Source organism: Perca fluviatilis, chromosome 22 (assembly GCF_010015445.1).
Source record: "Perca fluviatilis chromosome 22, GENO_Pfluv_1.0, whole genome shotgun sequence".
Classification (NCBI taxonomy): Eukaryota; Metazoa; Chordata; class Actinopteri; order Perciformes; family Percidae; genus Perca; species Perca fluviatilis.
In genome coordinates, this window is record NC_053133.1 from 13,217,088 (window position 1) to 13,230,239 (window position 13,152).

Sequence of the window (13,152 nt, forward strand, 5' to 3'; positions counted from 1 at the left end):
GCAGAATGGTGCCCCCACCTCACACACAAACACATACACACACAGGTTGTTTCTTGGCAGCTGGAAGTCATCAATGGTGTGTGTGTGTGTGTGTGTGTGTGTGTGTGCATATTTGTTAGGACAGGAGCCTTGAAGCACATTGTTTAAATTTAAAGATGTTCAGCCTCTATTGGCACTTCTTAAGCTTGATGAATAAACTGCATCCTGCTGCTGCCATCTCTTCCACAATGTTAAACCAGGTTTACCATACCATCTAAATTGACCTGGTCTCTACTGTCAACTAATTTGAAAAAATATATACTTATTTTAATATTTTTGGGTTTACCCTCATATTATCTGCAGTCATGATTTATATACTGTATGGGATTAGAGGAGAAAAACATCTTGGTATGGATTGTAGCTAACTGCCATGTATTATGGTATTATTCATTGGTGAATGTGTACTGTACAATTTTGTGCATATTTAACATGTTGCACACATTCACTTTAAAAGATGCAAGGAAAGTCATTTTATTCTCTTTTTAACATCTGGCCAGGTGAAAGAGAAAACATTGCTCATTTACATTCCCCCTGTCCGTTTCAAATAAAAAAATAATAAAATGAATAATTGTTCAGTGCATATACATGTCTGTAAATAAAATGCATTGAAGATTAATATACTGAATGCATTGTTACTACACCACACACTGTCAGCAATAAAAAGATACATTTAGAAAATAGAATTTGCTCTAAAACATGTTTAGTTTAGAGTATTGTGATGAAAAATATTCTTTGTAGTTCAGTATATTCAGTATTAATTTAAGTGTAAATTTAAATAAATGTCTTTAAAATAAAAAAAAAACATTCACTGTCCGTGTATTTTTAATAAACTCCTTGATACAAAGACAACATGCTCTTGTTATCCAGAGTGTCTTTATTTTTGTTTTGAAATACAATGTCAGACTGCCTGCTCCCCCCCCCCATTATTTTCCACTTGTACAAAATTGATCCAAACAAATGTGCACAGATGAAAACACGGTGCCAAGTATAAAATGACTTCTCATCAAGAAAATGGTGCAAAACTTAAAAAAGAAACACAATGTCCCTGCACTTATAAAAATAAATTAATACTTTGTGTCCAGTCACTGTCAACCTTTTTATCTGGTCCTAAAGATTCACACACAAACTGAGGCTTCATTGGCTTTCCTTCACACCAGCACGGCCAATCACAATCACTTATGTACACCAACGGCCAATGAGAAAGGTTTATGTACACTTAACGAGGTAAAAACTGTGCCAGTGAACGCACCCCCACCCCCCACACCCCCAACCCCCCCTGACACACTTCCTCCCCCCTACAAACAGCTATATACAGCCACACCCCCTCCCCAATCAGCCAACTATCAAGTAGCATCTCGTTTTCCAACACAACACAAAGTAGAAGTCTTTAAAAGGGTTTACAGCAAGATTCGATCGGATGAGGTGGAAAGAAACAGAAAAAACTAAACAACAAAACACAAACAAAACACAAACAAAACTTTACACAGTAGTACAAAATTATGTTAACTTTCAACACCGGTGGGCTTTTAAAATATATCATCTTATGCCCATTACACAAACACACTCCCAATAAATAAAAAGCACAGTACAAAGTTGGCTTTGATATTAGAGAATGCAGAATATTTCCTGGTGTTATTAAAGAGACATCTTTAATAAAAGTCTTTTTTTTTGTAATCTGTTGCCTTAGCAACGCAGCTTAATTACCAGTAGCATTGTGAAGAATTGGGCTGAGTGACAGGGACACAGGTAAAATAAAAACAAATCCCGCCTTCTCCCCCTGGCCTCAGGCACTTGGGTTTGGACCCTGATTGGCCAGTTCTCACTTTTGTGGGTTTTTAAGTGGCCGCTGCTGTCGGCCATTTAGGTCCTGATAGGCTGGTCCTGGTTGAGAGGTAGGTGCAGCAGGGGGCTCAATCAGGAAGATGAAATGTAATGACTTCCACGAGCTGACAACCAACTGCATAATTTCTCTTTGTGAGACTGTGTGCTGTGTGGATTAATGCATCCTTTGAACATTCAACTTGCTGTTTTTCTTCTTTTTTTTTTTCTTCCTTTTTACATTTCACTTCCCTGAGTGAGCCCCCTGTATCTGGCCCAGAGAAGAGACAGTCATAAGCAAGGCTTCTGCGGTGACCGTATGAGGCTTGGCTCACTGACATTAATGGATCTGCAAAAACGGAGTGAAAGAGACACCGGGAGAAAGGCAATGGCGAGAACATGTGGGATATTTTCACAAGCCTTTCACCAAATATTACCCTCTGGATCGCTGCGACACAGATGTCAAACATACATCTGCTACTGTTAAGTCCTGTGGTGGGGAATTGTAGTTTCTTTTTTATATTCATGTGTTTCTGCTATTTCTACTTTTCTGCTATCTGTGTGTGCTAGCTTGTGTGCTGAGTTAGCTGAGGCCCCTGAGAGAGTGAGACAGCAGAGAGACCAGGCCGAGAGGGATGTTAGTGTGGACGATGGAGAAACAGTGAGAGAAATGTGGAGACAAAAGGAAGAGGAAATGATGAAAAAATGTGACACAGCAACAAGAGAAAGAAGAAATGTGAATTAGAAGCAGGATGATAAGATTAGAAAAGGAAATACTGAGAGAAACTCATTGAAGGAAAAGGTTTCCGAGAAGCTGACCTGTTAAGTCAACTCACCTGTTGAGAGAACACACCATGTATTTATTTCGTGACACTAGCACACCAAGTTGCTACCAGTGATACCAAATGAAAATCATTGTCTCAACAGTGACAAAAATAAGCACCCAAAGCAGCACTAAAGCTCAAAAGGAAAACATCTAAGATTGGATGGACATAAATAGTACAAATGAAGACAAAATGTTTTGTTAAGCTTGTAACCTGAAAAGGTTGCAAAATTAACCTGACAAGGTCAACTACAGTGAGCTGGTGACTGCAAACGAATGCTATCACTTGCCATAGTCTGTGCTAATGTATTAGCACCGACCGCTAGAAAGAATGATGTACCAGGAACACAGATTTCTCTGCTGCCAATGTTCTCATCACTGAACCACAAAGTTGACCAACAGACTGATCTCCTGAAGACTCTGCATATTTATATATAAAAAAAAAACAAAAAAAAGAGAGCATCTGCCGTCATGTCTTCTCTTGCCCTGCGACGCCCATGGCCTTCTCAGCTAGCCGCGACTTCTGTGCCCCCGAGGCGTGTGTGTCAGCATGTGCGTGCTGCAGCGCCAGGAAGGGGTTGGCCGTGATGGTGCCTTGGCCCTGGGCGCCGGGCAGCAGGTTGTTGATGGGCAGCTGAGCGGAGGAGAGCGGGATGGAGGGAATCTGGGCAGAGGAGAGCGACTGCAGCTGCTGGAGGTCCTGCTGCTGCTGCATCAGTTGGTAGAGCAACACCTGCTGCTGCTCCTTTAGAGAGAGAGAGAGAGAGAGAGAGGAAATAAGAAGGAAAAAGAGAGCAAAGAGGAAAACGCAGGAGGATAATGTGAAAGTTTTAAACAAGAAGGGGAATGAGAGTTGGATAAGGAGGAGGACAACAAAAAGGGATGGAGAGCAGAAGAGCAGAGGAAAGTGGGATGAGCAGTGGAGGGAACAAAAAAAGAGAATAGTTAATAAGCTTGCTGATTTAGGCCATTGTCCAAAGGAAAAGTGTAGCTCAACGTCTTTGTGTGTGTTTAACTGTGTGTGATAGTGGGGATGGCAGTGTGTGTGTGTGTGAGTGTGTGTGTGAGTGTGTGTGTGAGTGTGTGTGTGTCGTACCGCTGAAGGCTGCGAGGCCAGCAGCTGCTGGAGCTGATGCTGCTGCAGGAGGAGTCTGTGCTGCTCAGACAGCAGGCCGAGCCGCGCAGCGCTGACGAGACAAAAACAACTCGCAGTCAGACAAACATGATAAACACTGTCCTCGCTCTATCAGCTCGGAGCTAAATACATTTGAATACACAATAATACACAATTTCACATTAGAGGTTCTCAACCACAGGGCCTACAGAGCTGCTGACTGCAGCAAAATGCAACATGCTGTACATAGAACAAATGTGACAACTGGCCCCTTAAGAACAAGCATGTTCCATGTATTACTATTTAAATACTAAGAAAAAAACGGAAGTCATCTTAAATGTCAATTTCACTTGCCAAAAAGCAAGTGAAAAAGCAAGAAAATGTGACCACATGGAAAAAAAAACAAACATGCGACACAACAACATCATCACAGAATCTCTTCTGACAGACTTCAGGGACAGGAAGGAAACAGAGCTACCGGTTGTTGCGACGCTGATCTGTCTCACCTGTTCTTACTAGTTGCTGAACTGCAACAATCCAACACGCAAGCATAATGAAGCAAAAAGGAGAGGACACGATAAAGTTCACATTCGTTCAACATCTTGGACATCTAAGACATAAGACACCAAGAGATGAGGTTGCCAGACATGTCTGTACCCTGACATTATTGTGGTGTTTTCAGTACTTCAGGATGTGGTGACAGGGGGTCTGAAATCTCCAAAGTCTCAACAACGTTAGGCAACTGGAACACTTATGGAGTGGAGGCCTTTACTCCACTGACAGCTACTGTTGGGGTGGGTGATATGAACTTGAAACACCGTTGAGTATTATTGAGGATAAATTTGTACTTGCTCCTGTAATTCAGTTCTGTGAGCTCCTAAAATTGTTTTATTATTCATTCATGTTTTTATCAGAAAAGGACATCAGAAAAAGCTTTCAGGATGATCAAAAACAGCCATCAGACGTACCTGTTATTGGGCAACATGACGCCGGTAACTGCTCCTGTAGTGTGTGTGTGAGGGCTGACGGTGCCCGCCGGCGTCTGGATCACCCCGTTCAGGGCCCCGACAATTCCCCCCATGCCCAGTGCACTACCTGCACCCAGAGCCCCCATCAGCCCCGCCACCCCGCCCAGCCCGGCTGGGGCCGTTCCCACAGCAGCGACCCCATTCAGCTGCGGCGGGCTCTGGGAGACGGAGGGAGGAGTGGAGAGAGATGAGGTGGAGCCACTACTGCTGTGGCCACCACATGACACACCGTCCTGAGAGAGAGAGAGAGAGAGAGAGAGAGAGAGAGAGAGAGAGAGAGAGAGAGACCATTAATCACAACTCCTTCTTTTGATAATATACTTAATCACAAATGTCAAATGATCACTGTAAGTTCATGAGTTGTAAACTCATGACATTATCTGGTATAACTAAACTTTAGCATCTTCTGCTTGTTTCACCAAACCTCACTTGGCTGCCTGCCTTGGCCAGGACACTCTTGAAAAAGAGATTTTTAATCTCAACGAGTTTCTTCCTGGTTAAATAAAAGGTTAATTATAATAAATAAAATTCCGGCGCAAAACGAACCTAGGGGTTATTAACTGATGTGTACCTACTCTGTCGCTCTCTGGGACATGTTTTCATGCTAATCGAATGAGTTTGGAGCTTTGACGAGGCTACCGCGGACCGCTGGTTAGCTTACAATGCTAGTATTTGGGGCATGGGGACACTCAAATTAGCGACAGAGTAGGTACACAACAGTTAATAACCCCTAGGTTCGTTTTTCGCCGGAATTGTCCTTTAATTCAGGTATTAGTGATATGTTATTGCTCCGTCTTGTACTTTGTGGTGATACAGGATTCAGACGGAATGTGTTGGCAGTTTGTTCTTACCTGAGCTGCCACAGGTAAAGATGAGTCAGTGGCTCCCAGCTGGCCTCCTTTCACATCTGCAACACAAATCAATGCAGGTTTATATTCGCTCGGTATCAATTGCACCAATTATTCTGCTGATTATGTTTTAATCAATAACTATAAAATATTTTATAAAATGACGATAAATGTCTGTCCTAAGTTCTAGAAGCCCAAGGTGACGTCATCAAATGTCTTGTTTTGTAGGATATTTAATTTAAAATCATATTAAAAAAAAAAAATAATCAAAAAAGCAACAAATCTTTATATATGAGAAGCTGAAGCCGGAAAGTGTGTGTGTGTGTGTATATACCAGCGCAGGCCGTAGTGGGGGTGAAAGGCACCGATAGCTGAGCACTGAGAAGCTGCAGTCTCTCTTTCTTCATGGTCAGATTTTTGATCTGCTCCTCCAGCCTCCTGTTCTCCTCCTGCAGCTGGTGGAGGGACTTCAACATGCCCAGCACTGAAAGAGACGGGGGACAAAACTCATTGATTTGATTGATCCGAGTAGTTGAGTGTAGTGGAGCAGCAGCACTTTTTGCTTCCTGCTAAATCAAACCATTTTGTAAATCTCTCCGCTCTGAGTTTTCAATTTACTGCTGTCCGAAATTCAAATTGGCAATGATAAAAATCATTCTGTCGCCGTGTGAGGTCAACGCAGGCTTTTTCAAAAAGGCCCTGAACACCCACCCAGGTGTTTTGAGTTAATCTGGCTGATTAGACCTCTTCCCAGGACTGTGACTGTGTATAGACTGATTGACTGTCATCTTCCTGAGTCTCCTGTTAGCTTTGTTGCACCTAATAGGGAAGGACATATGACACCTTTATTATTCTTATTGGTAGAAAAGATTTGTGACCTAATAAATTCCCATCTAAGCTCTGGCCCACCTTTTAACCTAAGCAGAGGTCTAATCAGCCAGAATGACTTAAACCCGCTGTGTGGGTGTTCAGAGGCTTTAAACTGGTTTTACCTACATTTTAGATGCTACATTTTGTACGTTTGGGATGAAGCTGTATTAGAGCGATCTTTTCACAAGCAAGAACACAGATGCTCTGACTTTCTGAAAGGCCAGTGCTTCCTTAAGGCAAAATCATGCAACTCTGCTACTCCTCCACACCACTTTGTTGAAATACCCAGTGACTGATTAGACAGATGCACTCGATGGGGAGGTCAGAGGTCAAGATCAGCTACAGAACAGGGACCCTGGTGCCTGTGCAGACTCAGCGATAAGGAGTGACGAGGAGGATTTGCACACACGGGAACTTAGACCTGAGTCCAGAAGAAGGTCTACCTTTTAACAACTAGGCCCCCTTCCCTTTTTCATTTCCACTTTATAGATCCCTGAAGGGATGTTCAGATAGGGAGATAACTGACAGTAATCCACAACAACAGTTAAAGTGAGGAGGTGACTGAAAAGAGGAAGTTGGAGATGGCAAAAGGCTGATGGATCAATTGATAGGAAGAGAGAAATGGGGCAAAGAGGGAAAAGGTGAGAATAATGATTAGGTGTGGAGCTGGCTATCAGACCACAATATTTTTCTGGGACTGACAGAAATGTGTGACAAGTACTGAAAGCTTGCACCGAATGTCTAGGACTTTGTTTTCTGTTGTTAAATGAAAAAGAATTATATTAATCAGAGTAAGGTATCAAGAAGTATTGCTTTGGTATCGACACTACAATGGCAATATATATGATATGATATCCAGCCCTGTGTGGGATCGCATTCTTCAGGTGTGTGTGTTTTTTCAAGCTTATTATTTTTTGGACATTTTTGGCCTTTATTTTTGACAGGACATAGGACGACTTGAAAGAGGAGAGAGAGGGGGAATGACATGCAGCAAAGGGCCGCAGGTCAGAGTCAAACCCGCGGCCGCTGTGTCGAGGAGTAAACCTCTATATATGGGCACCTGCTCTACCAACTGAGCTATCTGGGCGCCCTTCAGGTGTGTTTTAATGTGTGCATCCTCTCACCGTCTCCCTGCGCTCCCTGCTGCAGCAGGAAGCTCTGCCCTTCGTTCCACTGCCTCTCCAGGAGCTGCTCGATGCTGGTGGCCACCGGGGGCAGCGTCTCCCCGCCACCCGCCCCCGCCCCTAGCAACCCTGGCCCCGGCAACGACCCCGAGGAGTCATAGCGGATCTGCAGGCCACCAATGGGAGAGCTGAATGAAGGGAGGGAGGGGGGAAAGATAGAGAGAGAGAGAGAGAGAGAGCATGGATAGAAAGAGAGAGATAGAGAGGTCAATGGGGAGATTAACGACCCAACATAAACGTCAGACAAACATAGACACTGCCGGCTATAAAACTACATCAATTTGTTGTTACAGTGGCCTCTAATGAAAAGGGGCCAGGCTTTCTGTCTGTGTGTGAGGTAAAGAGAGAAAGAGCACATGAGATAGAGATAGATAGAGAGAGAGAAAGAGAGGGAAGTGGACTGTCTTGATGTGATAAATCTTGGTGTGTGTGTGTGTGTGCTGAGACGATCTGTTGAGTGTGAAAGAGGGGAAATGAGAGACAGCAGGAGAGTAGAAAGGACAGAAAGAGGTGCGTAATGTCAGGGAAAAAGTAAAAAAACTAAGTAATGGCAAGATTTCGTCCACTTTTGAATCACACCAAAAACTAAAATGCACTGAAATTTTGAGTGTCAATGTCACAGTCTTATTCACGCTGGATGCAAAAAAAAATTGTCAGCTATACTCACATTAAGATATTAAATTGCAAACTACAAAATCGTCAAGGCAGTCAAAACGTCATTAAATGTTCCACTTCAAAGAGAAAATCTCTGTCATCATATTCTGCTTTTATAATATTTTTTTATATAAAATTTATAGGGACAAAATCATGTCCCCTAAATGCAAGATTTGAAAGTATACAGTGTAAAAAAATTAACTAAAATAATGAAAATTGGAACCAACCTCATCAAGTGAATTTATCCATCCCTCAAAGAAGTTGAATCAAACATAAATGGATTGGTATCATCAATATTCCCATCCTGAGAGATCCATGCAAATACTCCCAAATGAAGGAGATGCAGAAAATCATCTGACTGTCCTTCCATGTGTGATTAAACCCAAGAAAAAAAAAAATCTAACTGGAGTTGAGGGATGGTTACCACCTTCAAAAACACAAGTTATCGTTGGCTGAGAGAGCGAGAATTGCCGGTAGGGGTGAGAGCGAAAGGGAGAGTGTGCATGTGTGTGTGTGTGAGGAGTGAGAGGAAGAGAAAGAGAGGAGACGAGGGGCCAGCAGAGGGAAAAGCAGAGAGGGGGATGGGTGAAGGAGGTAGGAATGTAAATGGGGTCGGGGGGGGGGGAGGAGGTGTGTGTGTGTGTGTGTGTGTGTGTGTGTGCGCGCGTGCATGTACTCACCGCGGGGTGGTCTTGGGAGAAGCTCTTATGGAAAAGCCCTGAGCTCCGACGCTGCTGCTGCCGTCTCCCACCTCCTGATCTACACACAAAATCAATTGCACATCTAAGACCAAGCTAGCTAAAGTTGAAAACTTCCACTACCATCCACACTCACATTTTCAGGTCATTTTTGTAAATTTCTCTGTCCACACTGAACTATAGGAAAAGGGCTACATCTCTTCTTTTGTTCTAAGAAGTGAGACAACAGCCTTGTTATTCTGCTGAGTCAGTACTGGTTAAACCTCTGTTCTGTGGCATCCTGCTCTCTTATATTACCTATACTGTGATTTAATACAACAAAACCTCAAAATATATTGATTTGACTGTTTTTTCCCATTTCTACTGTCAAATAACAGGATAAGCAGAAAACAGTCATTTGGACTATTAATACTATTATAAATATAACTTGTTAACAAGGCGAACAGTATTTCCTTTACAACTGCACTTGAGACAAAATGAACATAAATACAGCTTAATGACAGTATGGCTATATTGTCATTTAAAATGAGAGTTAATAAAAATGTCTTAACCCTTATTTTTCTCTTGGGGTCCTGGAGACATTGGGCCATCTTTAAAATCTCAAACATCATATTTGACATTGTTTAGATCATACTTGATGAATTTTACTCATTTTATAAGAAGTTCTTATAAACACGATTTTGAACCGATGCCTCCAGCTATAGCACATGGTTAGATACAATGGATTTTCATATGCTCTATATCGGTGATTAGTGTTGACAGTACATTTACACAGCACAACCGCTTCCAAATCCCAATTACGTCTATTTGGAGTTAGACCACCTCTCTGAGGTCTAATTTAGCCAAAAGCTCCGTTGTCCTCGTCCACACTAAAACACATTGATAGTTTTGTTAGTTTTCGGATTTATCTATTCTGGAGACTGTGAGACACTGTTTTGAGGTGTGAAAAACGCCAGCTAAATGCCAAAACAAAAGAGAAAATATTTCAAATTTAGCCGGCGTAGTGTGGACGCATCGTAACACTTCTGGCTCTGCAACTTCCAAAACTTTGTCTCTCTTCCCTTGTATCTCTTTCACACACACACGCCTTCATTCAAACTGCATGTGCATTTTTCTCTCTCCCTCTACCTTCTTTGAGAGTCTGTATGTCCTCCCTCTGGGCCCCTGGCCAGACGCTTCTTTTCATTTTCCTCAGTGAGAGTAATGAATCACACATGCACACACACGCAAACGCACACTTTTGCATTTACACACTCGCGCAAACTCCCCTCTACTTAAGACAGTCAATCCCAGCTTTTACCCCCACCAGGTCACTACTCTAGTCCTTCGCTCGCCTTCTTTTTCAAGTCCTTTTTCTCTCATAACCCTTTCTGTCCTGGCACCTCCCTCCAGACACTCAAAAGCAAAGACAAACGGCTGCCAAAGTAAACAGGCTACATGCACACAAACACACGCACACCTTGCACTTTGTGCTCACATGACCTTTACTAGTACACAAAACAGAACTTCACGCTTGTGTAGCTGTACACACGTGCTGTACACGACTGTGTGCTTAACTTTATGGTTGGGAAAGAATGGCAGCATGTCAATGATTTTACCTATTGATTAGTCAATCAATTACTCAATTGACTGAAAATAAATCGACAACCACTTTGATAATCATTTCAGTCAAATTTCAAGCAATCTAATATTAAATAATTAGTATGCTACTTTTTCCTCATTAAAAGGCTCAGATCTTAAATTCTACTTTTTACATAATTAAATAAAACATTGATCCAATATAAAAACTAAAATTGTTTTTATAAAGAAGATTTGTTTCCAATGACACCAAACTTGTTTTCAGAACCACCCACCCATCCACCCACCCACACACACCCCTGTGGCCCCCTGTCATTCAGCCTGATTAGTGAGTTGACCTGCAGGTCAGGGTGGATCTGGCTCTGATGACTGCTGACCGCCAGCAGGAACTACCTACCTTCCTCCTCGCTCTTAACTCTCTCCTCTCCCTTTTATTCCTCTCTTTCTTCTCTCGTCTCTGTTCAACCAGATGTCTTGTATCAGGAAGTGGCCACTCTGATTACTAAAGCCACGTCTTACTCCATCATCAGCTCTTCTGCACCGGACAGACCCTTTTTGTACCTAATGTACCTGCAGGCAGCTCCCGGCTTTCTCTGCTCCTCCACCACACCACTACCTCCAATCCTCCTCTTTCTCTCACACTGAGACACTAAGTTTTACATGTAAATTATATGTGCCGATCTGTTTGTGTTTGTGTGACAGAGAGGCCGGGTGAGAGAGGGGGAACAATCCCGGCATGTAACTGGAGCCGAGTGGGAGGAGCTTGAAAATATCACGAGTGCTGACCGTTGACCTCTCTGTGGGACCGAGGGGGTGTGACCTTTCCATTATCTCCTTCTTTCTCTTCCTAACACACATGCATATATTTGTCACATGCACACATCGCCACATTAGGTATGTTGTCATACCTGCTGGTGAGGCCTCGGACTGGGCGATGAGTGCTGCCATGGCCGAGTTGGGATTCAGCCTGTTTCCAAACATATGGGGGGGAGCGAGGTTGAATACTGACACTGGCAGACCGCTCACCTGTAGACAGGGGCACAGATAAGAATAAGAATAAGCCACAAGAAGCCCTTTCACTGTGATTTAAATCATAGTTATTAGTTACCTTTTCTTTTAGAGATTTTTTGTGTACCATTTTCGCCTTTATTGGATTGCTGATAGTATAAAGACGGGCAGGAAACAAGAGGAGGGTGAGGAGTAAGACATGCACCAAAAGTCCCCCCACAATGCAGTCATATGCTATGCGTCCTAACTGCATATAAAATAGTGGAAATATACTTATGGGTTTAAAAGAATTCTTCATTGAATTAAACCTAATTTTAGTGCTACAATTTACGATTATTTTTGATGAATTCTTACTTCAATAATTTACAATTATTGTGAATTTATGACAATTCTTTTTTTAATTTATCAATTATAAGTCTATAACAAAAAAGTGAGAAAAAAAAAAATTACAAATTTCCAACAATGCAAAACACTAATTAATTGAGTTGATAATGATACAAACCGTAAAGAAAAGACAGAACATTTTCACAGGCTAAAAACCAGCATTGTTGGGGTTTTTGCTTGATCAATGACCCAAACCATTCACTGATTATCAAAAGTGCGGATTCATTTTCGGTTGATTTTATGTCCATTGTTTTAGCACTATATATTTATTGGAAAAATAACCGATACTAATCCTGGATAGTAACAAAACAATGTCCTCTTTGTATGAGTGGCCGATTATTTTTTTATTAAAATTAAAATTTTATTAATTTTTACTAAACTGATATTTAAATCTTATGTTGCATAGTCACAGATTTTTCTCTGGTGTGTATTGTGCACTGCTAATAAGCTATAAATGTTTATTTTATTGCCGCGGAGGTCTGAGTAGCATGTTATTACACATTTAATGAGCCTGAATCCAAAGCTGAGAATCAATCTGATCAATCAATGGCTTGAAAATGTAAAAATTCTCTGGCCTCCACTATTGATTTCACTTTGTCACAAAGCATCTACATATTATTTCATGACAGTTTGAAGCTTATTTGAATGGAGAAATAAATAAATTGGAATGTGGATTTACTATCATTTCATCTATAAGTAACATGGATAAATTATGGATCCCCCGCTCAATATTCTGTTACCAACACACACATGCACACAGGGCTCAAAGTGCCTCAACACCCCGACAGTACGCTGACATGCTGACAAAGTGTTCCTGATGCATAGAGTTTAATCCAATTAAGGCATTTCCCAAATAAGGGCTGTGGAGAGAAGGGTGGGGTAGGGTAAGATGGAAGAGAGCGAGGGGGGAGCATCAGGAGGGGAATCAGGTCTATCTACAAAAACAAAATGGCTGACTGTTTTGGTTGAAAAGCTACAACCAAAGGAAGTGAGACAAAACTTATTTACAGGGTTCATATGCATTTTAACCAATACTTTTCGGCAACCTGCCATGACTATGTGTTCCTGAAAATGTCAGTCGACATTATACAATAAGAATACAAATC

At 41.9% G+C, this 13,152-nt stretch overlaps 1 protein-coding gene across 4 annotated transcripts in view; it reads right to left on the reverse strand.

The window, feature by feature from the left end:
* Window positions 1-1,326: 1,326 nt before the first annotated feature.
* The window catches only part of mllt10 (MLLT10 histone lysine methyltransferase DOT1L cofactor), a 49,633-nt gene continuing 37,807 nt past the window's right edge, over window positions 1,327-13,152 (reverse strand). For 3 of the 4 annotated variants that reach the window (XM_039789715.1, XM_039789717.1, XM_039789718.1), the window contains 9 exons: window positions 11,563-11,680; window positions 9,059-9,137; window positions 7,665-7,852; window positions 6,005-6,154; window positions 5,674-5,729; window positions 4,763-5,055; window positions 4,301-4,321; window positions 3,777-3,867; window positions 1,327-3,425 (listed from right to left, as the gene is read on the reverse strand). In XM_039789715.1, coding sequence (XP_039645649.1) covers window positions 3,150-3,425; window positions 3,777-3,867; window positions 4,301-4,321; window positions 4,763-5,055; window positions 5,674-5,729; window positions 6,005-6,154; window positions 7,665-7,852; window positions 9,059-9,137; window positions 11,563-11,680 — 1,272 coding nt within the window. In that variant the 3' untranslated portion in view covers window positions 1,327-3,149. The remainder of the gene's footprint in view (window positions 3,426-3,776; window positions 3,868-4,300; window positions 4,322-4,762; window positions 5,056-5,673; window positions 5,730-6,004; window positions 6,155-7,664; window positions 7,853-9,058; window positions 9,138-11,562; window positions 11,681-13,152) is intronic. The other variant, XM_039789716.1, reaches the window with a different exon arrangement.